The sequence below is a fragment of the Eptatretus burgeri genome, chromosome 10 (genome assembly GCF_056783735.1).
Source record: "Eptatretus burgeri isolate ZD-2024b chromosome 10, Ebu_testis_v1, whole genome shotgun sequence".
Lineage (NCBI taxonomy): Eukaryota > Metazoa > Chordata > Myxini > Myxiniformes > Myxinidae > Eptatretus > Eptatretus burgeri.
In genome coordinates, this window is record NC_140970.1 from 403,105 (window position 1) to 425,067 (window position 21,963).

The 21,963-nt window shown below is 46.7% G+C and overlaps 1 protein-coding gene across 7 annotated transcripts in view; it reads right to left on the reverse strand.

Moving 5' to 3' along the window:
- Positions 1 to 21,963, reverse strand: part of LOC147017785 (nuclear factor NF-kappa-B p105 subunit-like) — a 133,063-nt gene that overhangs the window by 38,138 nt on the left and 72,962 nt on the right. For all 7 annotated transcript variants that reach the window (XM_085896752.1, XM_085896750.1, XM_085896751.1 and 4 more), the window contains exons 11-13: positions 20,290 to 20,394; positions 18,850 to 18,924; positions 8,505 to 8,555 (exon numbers count right to left, since the gene is read on the reverse strand). In XM_085896752.1, coding sequence (XP_085752878.1) covers positions 8,505 to 8,555; positions 18,850 to 18,924; positions 20,290 to 20,394 — 231 coding nt within the window. The remainder of the gene's footprint in view (positions 1 to 8,504; positions 8,556 to 18,849; positions 18,925 to 20,289; positions 20,395 to 21,963) is intronic.

A 21,963-nucleotide genomic window follows, 5' to 3' on the forward strand; every position in this document is an offset into this window, starting at 1 on the left:
CCGTGTGTGAATGGTGAGGTGGCGATTGTGCCAGAGTACGTGCTTCCCAGCACGGCCAGTGTGGATGAGGCACCGCGGGTGAGTGCCCCCGCGTGTGTGAGTGAGGGACGGTGTGTGGATGAGGCACCGTGTGTGGAAGAGGCCGTGTGTGTGAGTGAAACGGCCAGTATGAGTGAGGCACCGCGGGTGAGTTCCCCCGCGTGTGTGAGTGAGGCACGGAGTGTGGATGAGGCACCGCGGGTGAGTGCCCCCGCGTGTGTAAGTAGTATGGTTTGTGTGAGTAGTGAGGCACGCGTGAGTGAACGGCCGTATGCAAGGGAGACCGTGTGTGTGAGAGAGCGGTATGTAAGGGAGATGTCGGTTGGCATGCGGGAGCACGCAGCCGCGTCTCCCGGTGTGAATGTGATGGAATGGAGTGTGAGCGTCGTAACACGCAGGTATGCGTGTGTGGAATGGCGACGACGGCGACATGTAAAGAAAGAAAGCCGAGTAGCGGCTGTAGTTGTTTCGGGGACCGTGCCTGGTTCACCCAGCAGTGAGCACGCGGTTCGTGCTGTGCAACGCACGAGACCACCACGTGCTCGCTTGCGAGAGTGAAGTCCCGGTCCGGAAACGCCAGCGGTGGATTTGCCGATCCCGCGGACGGACAAAGTTTAGGCAGGATTACGGATTTGGACCGGACGGGTTCTCCACGCGATCGTGTGTGTTAAGCTCCAACGGGCAAAGCACATGTGTTCGCGTGGGGAACCCCTCGAGACGTGGGGCTTGTGTTTTTTTTATGCGCACGGTGACGTCATGGCTGCACGTGTGGTTGGAATCCGGCAGGAGGGGTATCTCTGCCGGATGGTACCGTCCAAGGAGGGACGAGGAACACGTGCAGCTGCATGACGTCACGGGCATGTGTAAAGTGCGCGAGCTCTGAGTTGCCGCGCAGGTGCTGCGCATGGGAAAAAAAAAAAAAAAAAAAAAAACAAGCCTCACTTTCGGGTGCACAGGATTCCTGGGCAAGGGGTGGAAGACCCCCTTACTGGGGCACAGGATGGAAACTAGTTAGGGGGAAGGGTTAGCTTAGTTAGACCGACTTCATGGGGCAGGGGTAAGTCCTCATGGAGTCCGTGGAATGGATTAGTTAGAGGGATTGTTAGTCAGATTTAGGTTGGGAAAATGGAGTATGGGATTATTTTGGAGACAGGGACAGACTTTGGATGTGTAGTGGGGACGTCGCTTAGCTACGTAGGTTAATGGAACGTGCTATAGTTTAAGGGACGACGTGGGAGCACGAGTTAGTTAGGGGAGGTAGTTAGAAGGATGGCAGAGTTCAGTGGTGTGTGTGTTGAAGAGTTGGTGAATTGTGAGGCATGTGCTTGGTGAGTGAGTGAGGCCAGCGGGTCTGTGTGTGTGGAGTGAATGGGGAATGCATGGTGCGATGAGTGATTGGGGGGAGGAGTGACTCCCGCCCAAGGGACCCCGGGGTCAGTATAAAGTGAGTTAGGGGGTTAGTCAAATTGAAAAATGGAGGTCGTTTTGTTGTTGGTGGGTGTGTAGGCTCGAAACCCGTTTGGAGGGGTGCAGGAGCCCTGTTGACGGGCTTGGGAGCGTGGCTGCGAAAGGTGAGTATCGCTGAGTGGGTACCCCGGGCACCAGGCTAGTCGGCCGCGGTAGGCCATGGGCCCATGGGGGGCCGGGATAGAGTAGTGGGCACGGGTGCGCCTGCTTGGTGCGGGGGCCCGGGCGCCATTAGCCGCGTGGGCAGTGTTGTGGGCACGGGTGACCCTCGGAAAGGGGCCCGGGAGGCCGGCCTGCCACGTGTGCGTTTCAGGGGAGGTGCCATGGGGGGCACTCCCCGGTGTTAGGGAGCTGGTAGGCTCGGAGGCAGTGTAGTGCCCGGGGTGCCATAGCGGGAGAATCGGCAGAGGGTCGTGCCTGCCAAAGGGAGCCACGTGTCCCAGCCAGGAGACCGTGTGAGGGCACGGAGAGAAAATTGGGGGGCGAGGCCCGAAATTGTGAGGACACCAACACAGGCGACGGGAATCTGGGTTGTTAGAACCAATAGTTTAAGCGAGAGGCGCTTGTTGAAAGCCCCGGGGTAGTTTAACAGTTAAATGGTTAGGGTAGATTAGGAGATGTACCCCTCCGCACCATCCATCCCCTCGCTCTCGTTGTGGGCCGCTGGACCCACTTTGGGTTAGATCGCCGAACTCTGGGGAGGCCATTCTGAGGCTTGAGTTGGGCCTCAACACAGGACGCTAGCTCTCCCTTATTCCCCTCCGGGAAGGGAACGTAGGGGTTGGGAGTAGGCTAGGTGACAGAATAGGTTAGCCGAACAAGGACAGTAAAGGGGGTTAGGGGACGATTTATATTGGGGAAGTAAGAAAAAAAAAAAAGTTGGGGCTAAATTGGGGTTTGACAAATTAAGGGAGTGGGTATGTACAGTGACAGGCAAAGGCGAAAGGTTGGGAGGGAGACAGGTAGGTAGGTCCGAGCCCGCCCTCCAAGTGGCCAGCACCACCGCACTCCCTCCACCACCCTCCACTGAACGGCAAGAGCTGGCCAACTTCATCGGCTGGCCGTGTTTTGCTTCAAGGCGGAGGCCGGCCAACTTCGTCTGCAGCTGCTGTGCTGCAAGGCCTGTGCCGGCTGGATCGTCTGCAGCTGCTGTGCTGCAAGGCCTGTGCCGGCTGGATCGTCTGCAGCTGCTGTGCTGCAAGGCCTGTGCCGGCCAGTTCATCTGCTGGCTGTTTTTCTTCAAGGCCTGTGCCGGCCAGTTCATCTGCCGGCTGTGTTTGCCTGCAACGGCCTGGTTCTGCGGGCTGTGTTTGCCTGCAGCGGCCTTCTTCTGCGGGCTGTGTTGCCTGCACCTTTGCCATGCCATGCCCACTGCCCATGTTCACCAGCCCCGTTCAATTTTTGCTTTGCCCCCCCCTGTTCATTTCCATGTGCGCCAGGATCCGCAAGGCAACAGTTTGCAAGCTGCAAGAACTGCCCTGTTGGCAGCTACAACACGGGCCTGCAGTGGCGGCCCGTGCACCGTGTTTGTGTTCATCCATCCATTCGTGTGCTCATTGCGTGTGCCACTTGAGCTGGCACGGAGACTACGTTTGTGCGGCCCATGCACCGTTGTGGTTCACTGCGTTCAGTTCAAAAGGGAAGGCCTTGGACTGCGTGTGAGCAGCCAGCCACGTGCCCTGTCACCTGCATTGTTTTGAGCCAGAGACTGCATGTGGGCAGCCTGGCTCCCTGCTAACTGCTTTCTTTTTGCAGAGTTCAATGATCCTGGGCCATGGTTTAGTGTAAAATTTGTAAGTTAAGGTTAAGATGTACTGTAAATATGAGTGCGCCCCCGGCATGTCTGTCCTAGCGCCGGCAATTTTATTTAAGTCGTCCGTGTGAGTGAGTTTGTTTAGGTAGTTACGCAGCCCTCAGGTTATTTATTTTGGGGACACGAATACCATGAATGTCGCACTCAGGGATCCGTAGGTAAAATGTACTAGGGGAAAACTACACATGATGGCACACGAAAATTTGACGACTCGGGACGAGTCTGTAAAAAGGGGAGGGGGTAGTGTTGTGGTTACCAAATTCGCAAACCACCATTCAGGTCCCTTAGGTGAGATATCTCGGTAAGTACATGTGTAGTTAGGCCCAAACCCGTTGTCTAGTGGGAATACATGTCATTTATGCGTGCTGCGACTCTTCAGGATAGCTGTTTTTCTTTTGCTATCTTTATTTTGGACCAATCGCCATGAACACCACCACCAACCACCACATCAACCACCCACCGCGGCGCCGCTTCACGTCACACCTCGCAACTGTCGCATCGCCACCGTTCTTGCGCCGCTTGTGGGTACCGGTGTTGGACTCGTGCAGGGCGCGCGCCGAACAGCGTGTACAAAATCACGGATTTTGTGCTTCAAAAACGGATCAAAAACGACACACGCCCACTTTTTGCCGTCCAATCGGTGAGCGAGGGGCGAATTGGCCCCGCCCCCAGGGCGTTGGAGGGCGATCGATATCTGCAAATTTATGGATCAAAAAGCATTCACGCCCACTTTTTCTCGGGCCAATGGGGAGCGAGGTGAAAGGTCGAAGGGAGGGGGTCAAAGATGAGAGGGCGAAGCCACGGGGCTGATATAAGCGACCGTGTTCGTCAGTCCAGTGAGTAGTAGAGTCGAGAGAGAACAGAGAGTTAAGACTTCGCGGGCGGTGGAGTTGGCAAGAAGGAGCTGGTCGTCGTGTGCGTTGGAGTCGGAGCGGAGGGGACGGAGCTGTGGAGAGGCGGCGAGGGCAGACGAGGGGGTGCTCGCGTCGTGCAGGGAGCTGCACCCCAGGGAGGCCGACAGCGCGACCTGGCCGAGGTGGAGACGCTCGTCGCGGGACTCGAGCCAGAGTAGGAATCCTCTATACCCCGAGCATCAGCAACCCCCTCCTGTTTCCCCCCGCGCTGAGATAGTGCGACCAAGGGGGCCCCTTTCCCACCCCCTACCAGACACTGCCCGCGAGGCCCGCGGAGTTGAGGCACCATCGCCGCTCCGCGTCTCATCACCAGACGGGTAGGCCCGACCCGGTCTCGGCCTCAGGCCCGCCTCATCCTTGAGGGTGTTCTTTTCCTTGGTTTTGGGTATGTGTTGTCGGCGCCGTCTGTGAAGTAAAATTGTATAAGTGTTGCCGTGTGCTCGCGTAATCGGTATTAGATCTGCATTGTCGCATTTGCTTTTTGTGTAAATTGAATTGTGTTTTTCTTTTCTGTGTGCTTTTGGTGGAATTGAATATGTGTGCTTTCCGTTCATCGCGAATAAATGTGCTTTGTGTTGAACTGTTTCCCGCTTCGCTTCGTCATTTCCTTCATTGAATCCTCATCTTGCTTCACGTAAAGGGTTGGTAGTGGGCTGAATACGCCCGATAATTAATCGAACCGTCGAGGTCGACGAATAACACCGCTCGGTTATCCCGATAGTACGGAACGGGTCGCTTAAGTGGCCCGTGTCCGAAGTCGACCTGCGGCGAGGTGCGATCGCCCGGTCTACCCTCCGCGTGGGTACTTAGGTAGGTCGAATTTGGCGAGCAACCCTATCCCACGCGGGGGCTGATTGGCTCGATCGCGGTGAGACCGAAAGGTCCACCCGTGACTGGTTCCCGGCGTTAGTCCGAGAGGGTCACGACTGGATTGTCCGTCCGGTGGGCGGCGTGCCGCGATTCGAGTTACGTGGCCGTCAGCACGCCGGCGGGCGCGAATCCGCAACAATATATATATATATATATATATATATATATATATATATATATATATATATATATTTATATATATATACATACACACATAGACTGCTTTAGACTGTGTCGACCCCTTCAACCATTGAAGATCCAAAAAGACCCAAAGTACCCCTAAAACCATTAAGACCCCTGACACACATCAGACAGATAAGACGGATGAGTTAGACGGATTACACACACTCTTATATACATATATATATATATATATATATATATATATATATATATATATATATATATATATATATATATATATATATATATATATATATATATATATATATATATATATATATATATATATATATATATACACACACACACACAAGCAGCCTTTTGGGATTATCCATCTCAGTGGTTCCTAAACTTTTTTGGGTTACTGCCCCCCTTGGCCCCCAGAGCACTTCCCCAAAGCCACCTCCCATTCCCTGCATTACATAAAAACTTTTTAAAATTTTGATTTATGCTGCACAGTGGAAGATAGCAACTGCAAATTCAAAACAATGACAACTGAATGCACTATTTATTCAAATTTAATATAAAGCTACAAATAAGCTTTCTACTTGATTTAATGACTGTTTTGAAGAATTTAATAACATATTCCAGTAAAACCAACTTTAATCAACAATATAATAGTGTACATTAGTAGTCCACCTACTTCATTGTTCTCTGAACTTTCAACAAGATGGATGAGCTTGGTGCAGTGATATCAGCTTCTCAACATCAGGCTGAAAGTCACTCAGACGGAGTCTCAGATCCCCACGCTCAGTAATTTGCAGTCTGTTTCGTTGCTTGGAAACAAGTTGGGCGACCGCACTGAAACAGCGCTCTACTAAATATGATGTTGGAAAGGCAATAACGAGCATCTTGAGCTTTTTCCACAATGCAGGATAGCGTTCAGAGATCTTTTCTGCAGCCAAAAGTCTTGATAGGATTTTTTGAACCTTGGCTTCGGCTCAACATCATTTTGCAATGAGATCAGGTCTTCCTCCATCCTTCCTGTTTCCTCATTGGAAGTGTATAGGAATGGATTTATTACCCAGTCTAGAATTTGGATCGAGAATAGATCCTGAAATCTCTGAGACATGTTTTTGTGCAGCTCATCCAGGTGTGCGCAATATACTTGAAGATCATCACCTGGTATTCTGTCTTTCTCTTCCAACTCAGAGATGCTCGGAAATTGGAATAGCTCATGATGGCCAATGCTGCGCTTGAATAGGGTTAACTTGGACATAAACCTGGAGACGACTGATTTGACTTTGATAAGATTCACATCATTTCCTTTCAATTGCAAATTTATCTAATTGAACTTTGTGAATGCTTCTGACAAATAAGCAATGTCATGCCTGATATTCTTGAGTTCATTACTGAGCAAACCATTCAGGTCATTAAAGAATTCTATCACAATTTCAAAAAGCGCATAAAAGCATCTCAGGCATAAAAGCATGAAAGCCATCTGACTTCCGTGTGCAGCAGCAAGCGTTCAAAATGTTCATCATTCTCAATACAAAGCTCTCAAAATAGTCGAGAATTGAGAGCGTGGGCCTTGATTTTATTTATCACTGTGATAACAGTATTTAAAGATTTGTGAAGCCGAAAACTTAGGTTTTTTGCGACAAGATGTTGTCTGTGAATTACACAGTGAATTGCAAATATATTAGGTACAGCTTCTTTCAAAAAAGTGAGAAATCCGTGGTAACGACCAGTCATTGATGGTGCCCCATTTGTTGCACAAGCAAGAATGTTGGTAAGCGGAATTTCCTTCTCCTTGAAAATATGCTCAACAACATGAAATATTGACTCCCCTTTCGTGTCTGTTTCTAGTTGCCTTGCAAATAACAACTCTTGAACCAAGCTTTCATCTTTTATGAAGCCAACATAAGCAAGAAGCATAGTCTGAGGGGGCCTGGGCACTGAGCAATGACGAGCGAAGTCAGGGAGGATCGGTGAGTTAGGGTTTGTTCAGGCAACATGTTCCTTCTAAGCACTCATGTCAGGGCCCTGTATAACCAAAACCATTATGCTTTTACATGCAAGCCTTATGTTAAGTAGTTCAATTGTTGAATTTAGCTTGTCAAATCCTCAGCCACCCCTCTTGCTACTGAGTGCCCCCCTGACACCCCCTTTTCCCTTGTCGTCCCCTTCGATCCTCCCAATGCCCCCGGGGGGGAGGGCCTTATCACCCACTTTGGGAACAACTAATCTAGCTGCTTAGATGGCTTATAATATCAGCCTGGATATTGAGCTAGACATATCATTAGTCAGAATCAGATAGTTCCATTCACACACTATCAAGAGTTGCAGCAAAGTTTTTGGAACAAATCACATCAACTCATTTTTGTTTTCAACCAAACCAACTCAATTACCAACCCAAATCTAAATCAATTATATGATTTCTTCTCGTTCATGTTTCCTCGGCAAACGCATTGCAAATTAATTGACACAACTCATGAATAAAGCAGTTGAGTATTAATTGGAGATTAAATCTTTGAATAACAATAATGTTTAAGGCTTTGGAAGCAGCCAAAGATGAAGTACATTACATAACCTGTAGTCTTGACAGGATGGTGCAAAGGTTACACAGTTAGCTTTGAGATGTCTAGTCTGGGGTCGATTCTCAGCCCAAAGATAACCTGTCAGATTGGTGGTGCTTTGCTGGTCGGCCATTGTATCACAAAGTTCATCGTCCATTGGACAATGTTAAACCGAGAACCAGTCTGCTGGCTTTAGCAGGTGGATTTGAAGACTCCAAGGCCTTCTTTGCAAAGAGTAGTTGAGTTATTGCTGGAACCCTGGCCAAATTGTAATTTCCTGTGCTTACGAAGAATGGGAAGGCAAAAGAAAACGACCCATTTTAATCCTTGCCATGGGATTGCTTTGGCAGAACTAGACCTGCCTTTGAGCAGAGAATGATAGTCTGCAGAGATAGGAATTCAAAGAGAGAAAGAAAAAGAAAGGGAAAAAGAAAAGAGAAAAAAGGAGAGAGAAAAAGAGAAGGGAAAGAAAGAAAGAAAGAAAGAAAGAAAGAAAGAAAGAAAGAGATTAAAAAAAAATCAGGAAAGAGAGGAGAGGCACACACGCACACACGCACAATTATTTCATGTTACTGACTGCCCAATTCAAATTCCACATTCATAATCAGATGGGAGAGGTCCATTGAGATTGACCCTTCAATATAATATTTGTTAATGTATAAAATGGCAAACAATATAATGCAAATTCATGTCAAATACCTTGAGGTTCAGGAACCAGATTATTTGGGTTGATGAAAATTCCGGGTTGTTCTGCTCAGGGAGTCGGTGTTGGAATGAATAAAAAAAAGAAGAAAGAAAGAAGAGGAGTAATAGTCAAAGTGGCAAGGGAGCAAAAACACAGTATCCATTGGCTATCCATCTTTATGCAGTGATGTGAGAATATTTTTGAATGCATTACAACATAACCTGTATTTTTTAATGAATAACAATTACAACATCAAGTTGAAAAACACAATAGTTTACATTTTTCCACATTTTCATTGGAATTGACCTCCAGCAAATTGATTGCTTCAAAATCACAAAGAACTGTCATGGTGCATCTGCACATTTCATCATCAATTTGAATATTTTAGACACTCTTCAGCTGTTGAAAGAAGTAAAGGGCCATACACATGATGCGCAAAACCCCCCCAAAAAAACAAGGGAAGCAAAAGGTTTTTTTTCAAGGGAGAGGGTGGAAGGAAAGAATTTGGTGGGGGTGGGGAATTGAGAAAAAGTAATGGAGTGGCAAAGGGAGAAAGAGGAATGTTTGCAAAGTTGGTGGAAGAGTCAAAAACTTTGTCATTATTGCATACCTGATGTGCAATTGTTTTTTTTTTATAATGAAATAAGATGTTTCCTTTACTAGTTATGTTGTTCAAAATTTTTTTGCGTATCTAATCACATGACCAGAAATCTAATATATCCATATATCTCAATCCGGAAGCCTTGGCCTGGCAACTCTGTCAAACAGACAAAGATTACATGGTCATCATCAGTTATACATCAAATGGAGCCACGTATCTGGATTTTGAGCTTGTTTACCCTCATCTCTAGGGGTAAACATTGTATGTCAGGTCAGGTTCGATTTGTGACCTGCTCCAGGTACCATGTAAACCTGTACTAACCTGTTCCATGGTCGGGTTGTCGGCGACTAAACCGTCTCCCCCACTAGGTTTTCTGGTGAGGAGGGTGTTTGGATATGGACACCCAGCAGGATTAAAAACAAAACCTGTCAAAGGGCGGAGGAGCTCCTTGTGAGCCAACGGCCATCCATATCTAGTGCCCAACTGTGTCTGCGGACGTCCTCCTGAGTTGGGTCACTTCTTATTAGGAGGTTGGTGGCAGGATTTGCACTCCGGCCACCGTAAAACCCTTCATTCCGCAAAACGCAAAAACGCAAAAAAATCTGAAAACCCACTCCGTGGGAGTACCTCCTGTGCAGCTTCCCTTCGCAGGGCAGCTCACCGGATCACAGGATTGGGGCAAAGCCTTCGGGACCCCCAATCTTTGATAGGAGGGAAACCACGGGGTAACATCCCTGGGTCAGATTGTGGGAGAGTGTGTCGGAGTGGTGCTGAGGTGTCGTCCACCAGACGGCGGTCTCCTTGGGTTAACCTGAGGCGGTCCCTTCGGGTGGGTGCCTGGAATGTCCTATCCCTAAGAGAGGATGATCACCTGTCTCTGTTATCATCTGAGCTCAAGCGTTTGGACATCGGGATTGCAGCTCTCTCTGAGGTTCGGAGACCGGATTGCGGCGAGATAATGGTGGGTGGTTACACCTACTATTGGTCTGGTCGCTCTGATGGTTACGATACCCAAGGAGTTGCTGTAGCTGTGTCCAATAAGCTGACCCCAATGATAATTGAGGTAACACCGGTCAACGAGCGTATTATGAGATTAAGGATTCGTCACTCCTTCGGTGTCATTTCCCTGGTCTCCGTTTATGCTCCGACTGAGGCGAGTGATCTCACCGTGAAGGATGCATTCTACGCCACACTCGAGTCTGTGGTTGATCAGTGCCCCAGACGAGATACACTTCTAGTCTTGGGGGATTTCAATGCATCGACTGGAACTGATAGGGACGGTTATGAGGTGCGTGTTGGTCCCCATGGGTCAGGAACTATGAACCAGAATAGCACTAAGCTCCTTGACTTTGCAAGAAGTCATGGACTTAGGGTGGCTGGTTCATGGTTTCAGCGCCCACAAGCTCATCGCTGGACTTGGTATTCCAACGCTGGCGGTGTGGCAAAGGAGATTGACCATGTCCTCATTGACGGTCGTTGGAGGATGATCCAGAACTGCAGGGTCTACCGGAGTGCTCAGTTCCTCAATACTGACCACAGGCTTGTTGGAGCAACTCTAAAGCTGCACCTTAAATCCTGGAGAATGGTACCATCCCAGCCGAGGCTGGATGTTGCCAAGCTCAGGGATGAGAGAGTAGCTGAGGATTTGCGAACAGGCTGAGTGGACACTTGGGGGGTCTGGGTGCTTTGGGGGGTCCTGAAGAGTTGTGGAGCGCCTTCAAGACCACCGTCCTTGATGTTGCCGGTGGATGCCTTGGAGCTCACTGCAGGGCAAAGAAGAATTTTGTCTCTCAAGGGACACTGGATAGCATTGACCAGAGTCGCAGGGCCAGGCTGAATGGCAGAGCTGAGCTGTTCAGGGAGCTGAGGCGTAAAACTGTACGTGCACTGAGGGTGGACAAGGAGGCCTATGTGCGAGGAATCTGTGAGGGGGTAGAGCATCACCTGTGGACAGGTGATTCTCGTCCCGCTTACAGGGGAATTCGCGCATTACGTTCATCCAAGCCCATCCCTCGGAGCACTACAGTTCGAGCAGAGAGTGGTAGGCTCTTGACAGAGGAGTCTGAAGTGAAGGCCCGCTGGGCCGGTTACTTTAAGCGGTTGTACCAGGCTGATCCCCCAACTGTCGAGTTGGACGTCAAGGGTGTTACAATCCCTGTTGCTGACCCTCGAATCAACTGTGGTCCACCTACGCTTGTAGAAACACGGGCTGCGGTGAACCAGTTGAAACGGGGCAAAGCTCCAGGGATCTGTGGCATCCATGCCGAACTTCTCAAGGCTGGTGGAAATGCTGCACTCGTGTCGTTGCATGCAGTTTTGTGCTCTGCCTGGAATACAGGCATCATCCCAACTGACTGGAAGAGGGGCCTTGTTGTCCCTCTCTGGAAAGGGAAGGGTGATCGCCAAGACTGCAACAACAACAACCGAGGGGTGACGCTGCTCTCAGTGCCGGGCAAGGTCTTTGCTCGGATAATTCTCGATAGGGTTTGCCACCATCTGCTTGAGCACGAGCGTCCAGAGCAGTCAGGCTTTACACCAAAGAGGTCAACGATTGACCGTATCCTTGCACTTCGTGTCCTCACCAAACGCAGATGAGAGTTTCGGCAGGGGCTGCTTGCAGCCTATGTTGATCTCTGTAAAGCGTTCGATTCAGTGAATCGGGATGTCCTCTGGAGGATTCTTGGTCTTCGTGGGGTGCCACCAAAACTGATCGATCTGATGTCTGAACTCTACTCTGGTACTGAGAGTGCTGTGAAGTGTGGTGGTACCATCTCTGACTTATTTCCAGTTGTTACTGGAGTTCGTCAGGGATGTGTACTTGCCCCCACACTTTTCAGCACTTGTATGGACTGGATTCTAGGGAGGATGTCGGAGAGATCAAGTTGCGGTGCGTCATTTGGGAATGTCAAGATCTCGGACCTTGACTTTGCAGATGATGCAGTCATCTTTGCGGAGACTTTAGACATCCTCTTGGGGGCCCTCGAGGTGCTGAATGAGGAGTCGAAGCCGTTGGGATTACGGGTTTCTTGGGTCAAAACTAAGATCCAGGCTTTCGGTGACATCTTGGATGCTGCTGTCCTGTCTGTGTCTGTTTGTGGTGAGGATGTTGAGGTCGTGGAGAGATTCACTTACCTTGGCAGTGATATTCATGTCTCTGCTGGCTGTGAGTCAGAGGTCAATAGACGTCTGGGTCGGGCCTGGGGAGTCATGGATTCACTGGATCATGGGGTGTGGCGCTGCCGGTACCTGTGCGGGAGGACGAAAGTCCGAGTCTTCAGGTCCTTGGTACTTCCAGTCTTGCTCTATGGGTGCGAGACTTGGACTCTGACCAAGGATCTGAGACGGAGACTTAATTCCTTTGGTACCAGGTCTCTTCGGAGAATCCTTGGCTATCGCTGGTCGGATTTTGTGTCCAACGAGCGGTTGCTGAGAGAGACTCGGATGAGATTTGTTACCTGCATAGTCCGTGAGCGTCAGTTGCGGCTGTATGGACATGTGGCTCGTTTTCCTGACTCTGATCTTGCTCACCAGATTCTCTCAGCGAGGGAGTCTCATGAGTGGAGGAGGCCAGTGGGTCGACCACGTGCCTCATGGTTGCAACAGGTTGACCATCATCTCAAGGAGATGGGGATGGGCCTGGCATCTGCCTGGGGGATGGCCAGACGGAGGCCCCTGGAGTACCGGCGGAAAGTGGACGCAGCGACGTGCTGTTCTGGCACATGCTCCCATACCTGACCTTACCCTCATCAGGACGGCATACCGATAAATATCTAACCAATGATGACCATATTCATCCTTTAAACATCAGACACATCTCCTTATTGTTATGGTGAGCATCGCCGTGGATTATGTCTCACACGGTAAAACCACATAATCCGCAAAGAACAACAACAGTTAATGTTGACCATGTCATCTGTGTCTGACAGAGTTGCTGGGCCGAGGCCTCCGGATTGGAGGTGATGCTTTGGTGCAGGGCTATGTCCAATGGAGATCGAGGGAGTGCTCGTCACACGCCACATATTTTGATTTACCTACCAATCGCATCACGTGCCTTCTGGTTGATTGGTTTGCATTAGTGGGAACAATCATCTGGGTGGCAGATGGACGGTTGTTCTTTACAGATTATGCGGTTTTACCGTGCGAGACATAATCAGCGGCGATGTTCAATATATATATATATATATATATATATATATATATATATATATATATATATATATATATATATATATATATATATATATATATATATATATATAAATCAAACAGGCTAATGCTGTCTGTTTGTCCCACCCTGAAACATGGAAACGCTCCCCGAGAGGAAAAATATACAAAGTAAACATCAAATTAATCCAAACCTATGGGAATTTTTTTTTTTCAATCAGTCAAAAACTTTTTTCCGTCCCCAACCAAGCATCAGCCTGACAGGAGGCTTATATTTTGGGTGCTGTCAAGTCAATACCTGGAGACATCTCCACGACCAACATATATACACATGATGTATTATACATATTGTTGCGGGCCAGGGTCCGGTGGTGAGAACGACCACAAGGTGGGTGGAGTTACGCCATCTCCCACCAGATTCCCGTAATTGTAGGCCGTCGCTCAACCGACCGTGGACGCCAATACCTCAACCGCGTAGCGTAGGTAATCAGGTTACCGAATTAACCACGCGGTTTCGACTACCGGGGAACCACGCCCTCAGTACGCCTTGCCCGAACCGGATCACTCAACCAACTACGGTAGAGTACCAACTACCAACTCAGAATTGGATGCAGCCGAGCGGAACTGCCAAGGACGTACTGGCTAGAATTAACAGATTATGGGGGATAAAGACCTGGCTAAACTTAGATCCGAACCATGCTGGACCAATGAAGGAAAAGACAAAAACGAACTGAGAACATTTCTTCAATCATTTATTTACACTAAGGCGAGGAAAGTCATGTGGCACAGGAACAAGTTTATTGGTGTGTTATGCAGGGGAAAGAAGAGAGAGATTTAGTGCGACAATTTTTACAGCAACTTATAAAAGCGGACACAGTGCAGACTTACGCGAGATTAATACAAGCAACAATTACAACAATCAAAAATCTTATACAATTTACTTAAAAGACAGATGCCACGCACTCAGACAAAATAAACCCCATTAAAAGAAAAGGAGACCTTTCACAGTTCGGAAGGGGGGGGGGGGGAGTTGAGGTCGCAGTTCTCAGAACCTGAGAGTTTCGGGGGAAGGGATGCTCCATGGTGTGGCACCTGACAAAGGTTGAGTTGTTCAGCCACAACTGCACGTGTGGAGTTCGTGTCCGTGAAGGAGCTTGAGTGGAGAGCGCGCGCCGCCGAGGCGAGACGAGAGTCGACACTTTGCAACAACGCCAACGAACCCACCGAACTCTCTGACCACCAAAGAACCAACGACCTTCCTTCTTTCTCAAGACCCTTCCACCAACTCAACCACCCCCACAAAACGAACCCTCAAATCCAACTACGAATTCCACGAACTCCAAGCACTCAACTCTCCTCTGAGGATCGCTTCGTACTTTATAGATCCCCTGGGCGGGGAGGGCCTTGGCGAAGCAGACGTCGTCGCCCGTCCCGATTGGACAGGGCCTTCATGGGGTCCGCCCTTTCTGGGCGGGTTTCGGCCAGGCCGCCAAGCCCGCCCACTCCACGCGTGTGAGGACCCACCAAGAAGGAACTACTACAAGATTTTGCCTCTAAAACCGAGTCGCTGGTTAGGCGAGTAGGCGGTGAAGCGCTTGTCCAGCCCAAACGAGAGTAGCAAGCGAGAGGAAGGTACTGCTGCTCCAACAACAGGGGAAATAAAATAAAAGGGGAGAAATGATTTATAATCCTAACTAAAAGCCCATCGCAATGCACCACAGTGTCTTCCCACTACACACAAGGGAGGAATCTATCTGCACATATACTAATGGCATAACTAACTTCGGGACAACTGTATGTTTGTATGCATACGGTTCCTAGAACCATAACAATACACACACACACACACACACACACACACACACACACACACACACACACACACACACACACACACACACACTTTACCATCGCTGCTCCCTCCCTCCATTCCACACTGAATTATTTATAAATGTATATATACTTTATCATCTCCACTGACAGCACACTCACTTTGAATTATTTTGTACACAGAGTCAAGGCTTGTGGAAGAGCTAAAACACTGAATGGATCAGGACACGACAGAAGAAAAGGAACAGTCAAGAGGAGGAAATACTGTTGCAGGCCGGGCGTCCGCGACGAGCATGACCGCAAGATGGAGCCGAAGAGTCGACTCCGCCGATCACCCGGAATTTAGCTCGGACTTCTTCGGAAAACTCCGAGAATACGGGTCCCTTATCAGACCGTGAAGCGTCAATATTTCTACCACGTGGTACAGGGTTACTTGCCAATTTTCAAAATACCTAGATATCCACGTGGCGATTTACCGAGTCTCCACACCCTCGACGGCACCTGTACGGAACGAGCCGCAAGCGTACTCGAACCGTGTGTGACCCGAGCGTATGGTCACCGAGATCCGTCGGTCCCAAATGTCCCCTTACGGCGGCACAACGGCCTTGCTAATTTTCCAACACAGCACGCTAAGCCAATGGAGGAAAGGACACGAACGAGCTGATACATTTCACAAATGGGGATATTTATTAACAATAGGGAAATGAGGGTAGCACGTTAGGGCAGAGTTATCCAAATATCAATAGGCACGTATGTACAGCAAGGCACTTAACAATTCATTACTTAATATGCTGGCACCACAAACACACACACACCCAAAATAATCGGACCAAAAGCGGTCTTTATTGAGGCCTCCATCTCGGATGGAGAGGCGAGCTGCAGACCAGAACCTGCCTCAGAGCTGTCCACCTCGCGTGGTCTTCACACTGAGTCGAGAGACCCAGACCTGCGTTGCGATGCGGTCCGCAGAACCAGGCGCCAGCGAGACGCCTCGGATCCGCCCGATGCAGTCGGCCCCAGACCCGGCCAGACGCGCACTCCAGCAGACTGGACGCGCACTCGATGCAGTCAGCACCAAAAACCAGACTGAAGTGCTTCAAGCCGACAGACGCAAGCATTCGTTGCTCCTTCCTTGTTTTCGGGCACGCCGTCCCTCCAGTGTGGCCTGCGCCTATTGGTCGACCGTCGGCAACCTCCTCACCTTCCCCGGATTGGGTGAGAGAGAGGCATCAGGTCCTCGTGACTCCGCCCACGTACGTGCTTACATGCACGCGGCAATGGTACCGGTCCAGGATGGAGGGAGGAATCGAGGTGAAGGCGTGTTGTTGTTAATATAAGAGGTGTAAAAATCCTAACTATTAAAATAACGCACAGCACACGTACATTTAATCCCCATTAGACTAGGGGCAGGACCCTAACTGGCAACACGTACTTACCGATATAACTGATCTCTAGGACCTGTATGTTGAGTGCAGTAAACTTCCAGATTCACAACAATACCAACAGCAGGGTTGAAGGACGAAATAGAGAGACATTTGGACAAATAATGGGTGTGGGGAGGAATGAGGGGTAGGGGAGGAGAGGATGCATGGGGTATACAAGATAGATACAGAAGCAAACTCTCAGGAAGGAAAAACTGGAAATTTGGAAGGATGCCAGCTGGGGGGGGGGGGCGGGGGAGTTAACAGGGGTATAAAACATAATGGTTTTGGATTGGGGATGATCTAAGATGGTGATGAACAGTTGTCTGGAATACCTGGAGGGAAGAATGAGATTGAAGAGAATGTGGAAGTTGGTTCCACAGATGGGGGAAAAAAAAAAGAGGAACAAATGAGTGGACGTGAGTAGTGATTCTGGATTTTGGGAGTTACACCAGTAGGGGGTTATGGTGGATCACATATAACATGCAGATACCTTGGTGGGAGAGAACAAAACACGGAAAGAGCAGAGGATGCAAGACCAGAAAGGATGCGGTAGAAGATAGACCACGGACCTGTCTGTTTTTATTCGTTTGACATACCAGTTGCCTTTCGACACCTTCATTTATTGAGTTATATAACTGTAAAATCTGCATATCCCATTTTAAGGTGCAGTTGTGAGATTTATCCTGAGTATTTGCATCTTTTTTTTTTATGGGCTTACTGTCCATCTCCACTCTATTCTATTCTCCTATTTGAAGAACATCCCTCTGGAGGTGAGTCAATCACATTCTTCCCTCTTGGCCTTCAAATTTGTGGTGCACCACTTTCTCAAGTCATCCTCCATCTCCACAACAATATTTTCTACTCTGTATTAACCATACCTTACCCAATCCTCTATTTTCAGGTAACTGTGCTTCCCCTCCTCTAACTTTTTGTTCATTCCCTTGCTTGTTACATCTACCTGTTGATTTATTGGCCCATTTTCAGTACCATTGCCTTTTGTCCTCTGTCACCTTACTCTTTCATGAGCCTCGACTTTTGTATACATTTTTTTAACATTTGCTAGCAATTCTATTGTGACAGAAATTTTCCATTTTAGTCTCCGTCTGCAACAAGGTCCTGCATCATCCAGCACTGCTATCTTCATTAATACCAATAAACTCCCAGTAGCCAAATTGTGAATTATTATGAGAAAAACACAATACCTCATGATTCCCTTTATCAAAGCAAAAATTATGAAAAACTAGAACGGCATTCTTCGACGTCACGATGTTGACAGATATGCCTCCACCCACATTATTGAAGGCTTTTATGTTTAAAAAAAATATATATATGGTTGCCAACGCACATGACCGATGACAATAAATCCCCCCCCCCCACCCCATACATTTTAGCTCAAGATAACCCTCAAAATTTTTCATACTGATCAGATAAAGCGTTTGACTATGCAATTAAAATGTCCTAATAAAGCCACTTAAGACATCATCAAAAAACAAAATCACACTTATTCCCCATGGTGAGTACTTCACATGTGCCAAGCTTCAATTTTTTTTTCACGTAGCGGTTTCAGAGATATAGAGGTCCAAAGTTTTTCCTTTTTTCCAACATAGCTGCCATGCCACGTGACCTATGATGTCACAATTATCATTGAAATATTCTACATGAATTGTCGCACCGATGGTGAAAATTTCATGTCAATAGGATAAGCGATTGCAGAGAAAAACAGAGAAAATTAGCACAGACGGACGGACAGACAACTCAAAAACATAATACCTCCGGTAACTTCTTCAGCAGAGACATAAATGCACAACTAAAATTAGTTCAGTCTTTGAATGATTATTCCAATGCATTCCTGCTGGTTATTCTTAATGGCCTTTCCATATTCTTCAATTTCACGTTATTTTAGTAACCAACAGGACAATAATAATGTGCAAATGCATTGGAGATGTAGTAACATGCTTTAAAGCAACAAAGGAATTTTTTTTCAACTTATCAGGTATTTTATGCTAAATAAGGGATATTTGAAGGGTTTTTTGTTTACATAGTCAAGGCTCATGGAAGAGCTAGTACTGGTACATTGAACAGATCATGATGCAACAGAACAAGAGGAAACAGCAGAGAGAAGGGGGAAACACCAATAGCAGAGCCGAAGGCCAAGTCGGAGGGAGGCGGACAAACAATGGGTGCGGGCAGGAATGGGGGCAAGCGAGGATGCATGGGGGTGGACAAGATGGATACAGAAGGAAATTTTTGGGAGGGGAAACCCAGAAATTTGGAAGGAGGGGGGATTGGGGTGGGGGTTAACGAGGGTATTTTACAACCAGTAAAACTGGAAAAACTCACCTGTGGAACTCCAGTCAATGTTCTCAAACAGTGGTTCAGGAATATGGTATGCTGGTACTTGATTATCCATTGTATCTAAAAAAAAAAAAAAAACGGACAACCATTAAACAAATGTTATTCCAATTAAGTAATGAACATTGCAGGATAAACAATTTACACCACAAACTATCACCAAAAAATATGAACATCAAATCAGCATGAATGTCAATCAAAACAACAAATCACTTCAATCAACTAGCGAGCTCATAGAACAAGTTACCCCATGCAATGTTCAGGTATATACTTCAAGTTAAATAAAATAATGATTTTAAAGATCAGTAAAAAATAAAGTTCTGGAAGTTTAACACTATTGAAGTAGTCTTGTACATCACCCTATTTAACATGTCCAAGTACTGCAAAACTGGAGGTTTTTGGAAGTGACAAGAAGGTGATTTGTGCTTTACAGTGTTCAACTATGTAATTCAATTTAAATCAACGATTGTAAAAGTAAAATAAATAAATTCCAGATTTTACCGCCATTAACACAGTGTATTTATTACACCACCCTATCTAACACATTACATTAGTTGTTTGTGCCTGTTGTGTGTGCTTTATGTCCTTAAAATAGTAAGTTTCCTATTGGGAATGATTTTCAATTTTGTTTCACTGCCAGAGTAAAAATATTTCACTCCTCTCGACGCATGTACAAGCTAGATGAATTCAGAGACAAAGTACTGCTAAACTACAGGTTTGTTTTCTGATTCATATTCAAAATATAACATTCAACTGAAATGAAGTTGTTCTCAATTATAAACTGAAGTTTGTGGACAGACCAGACGGACATGAACCAATTGCTTAACCTCGCCTTTCGTTTCACGTGTGCGGGGTAATTATAATGAGAGTCATCAAAAGAATCTGAACTCCAAAAAGACAAAAAAAAAAAAGAGAAATACTTGATCTGATCATGAAAGAATAAATCTACTTTGTAGCCTTACAAGAAAATATATACCATTGAGCAGCAAATCTATTGGAAATCTCAAATTCATTTATATGGAGGCAGTTATGTCTAACCAAATGGGGTTTCCAATGGGCAATGAAACATGTGATGTGCATCAAAGGCAAAACTTAGTTGCCTCTACAAAAGTTAAGGGAAAATTCAGTGGTTGCATTTGGTTTTTATTTATTTATTTTTAAATGGTTCCCCTTTTCACACAATAATTTAACATGAAAACGTGTGCAATATTCAGATACAATATAGCATGTATTCCAAAAATGAAGTTTCCCTTTAAACCAGTAAGTGTGAAATAAAATAGTGAATTGAAAACAATTCACCCAGCAGTCCTGCTCAACAATATGTAAATTCAAGCCTCCACAGAGTCTATATATAAATAAATGCAAATACACATTTTTAAAAAACAAAACAAATGAGTTAAATCAAGACAGCATTCCCTCATCACTTACCAAATGTAGAAAAACATGTGGTATTCGCAAGGGGTAAATCATTGTTCAGGTAATTTACGTAAGTGGCATGCATTTTCCGCCTCTTCCTTGCCACTTCCTTTTTGTCTACACAAAGATAAAAGCTCATTCGAAAAAACACTCAAAGAAAATTTCATCACAATAAAATTTTCATTTGTGGCACAACCTTGAAAAAGACGATACCTCACAATCATTCAAGAATGTCACCTTGAGAAATAGTTTCTTAAATATAGAGAATTATTTTGAAATCAAGTATTCTTGTTTTGTTACAATGGGGTTTTAAAAGTTCTTGGCCAAGGAAACATGCGTGGTGGAGACTTTAACGTTAACTCAACTTAATGTATCAGGAATTATTTCTAAAAAAATATTTTTACTTTTAGCACATGCTCATGATACAGAATGCACAGCAAACAGCATATCGAGCACATACGTGATGTAAAGCTGTCTGTGTCACAGCCTGGATTAAAAAAGCCGCTCAGGTTCACATTGCGCCAGATGTCGAAAATAGTCCAAAGCGATGGTGGTGGCAAGATCACGAGCTTTAAAAGCCCAGGGGAGTGAAACATACCACCTGGTACCCTTGGGGCAATACCCTTGGACACTCACCTGGTAGCAGCTGGATAAGATAACCAGTGAACCATTGGTAGGAATGGATGACCCACAAAATATGTAATGAGACATGAGAACTCCTGGTAGGCAAGGATGACCCAAAAAATATGTAATAGAGAAGAAAGTAAATAACTATGGATTTTTTTTTCATGCCATGAACAATCTTTGGTACATCATGGGTGATGAGGGTTGTAGTCAAGTTTCATCGAAATTGTGTGTGCAGCTTCGGAGAAGAAATAAAATATCTCTCTCTTTGGGGGGGGGGCAATCACAACCCCCCCCGCCACCACCCGCAGACCCCCTCAGACCCCAATGACTTTTCATGCCAAGAACAAACTTTGGTACATACCGGGTAATGAAGGTTGTGTTCAAGTTTCATCAAAACTGTGTATGTCGTTTCAGAGAAGACGTTGAAAGTATTTGGGATGGACGGAGGGACAGATGGATGGACGAACCGCATTATCCCATAAACTCCCCAGAACTATGTTCCAGGTGAGCTAAAAATGTGAGTAAGCCTCAGGCCATGGTCTCGACTTGTGGGTCGCAAGAAACAAATGGCGTACAAGGCCGAATGACGAAGACAGCCCGATGACAGTTTTCATAAACCACACACCAGGCAGAGTCATGCGATGTTAAGTGATAATTGGACACACTCGGCCTTTGCTCTAAAATGTGCGCATTAGCTTTTTCATAACTACAGGAATGACAGAAAACTGATACTTCAAAATACTACTTAACTTGACTGTTCTAGCTTGCATTGATGATTTATGAATAAATACCACGTACCAGTTATTATTGCCAAGTGTCGATTCAGGGTCTCCCAGATTGCTTTGAACACCCAGTATTTAATTGTCTATGCTCTCTTCACTTTCCATCTCAGGTTCATACATGTATCGTTTAATTGGGGTTATAGAACCCACTGCAGCATAATAGTCACAAGATTCTACATCAGAAAACACTTCCTCAGATTCACAAACTAGTCATGCTGCCATTTATTCGTGCAGTTCACCAATGTTGTGCATCGTCAATGCACAACAGCGTGTCCCT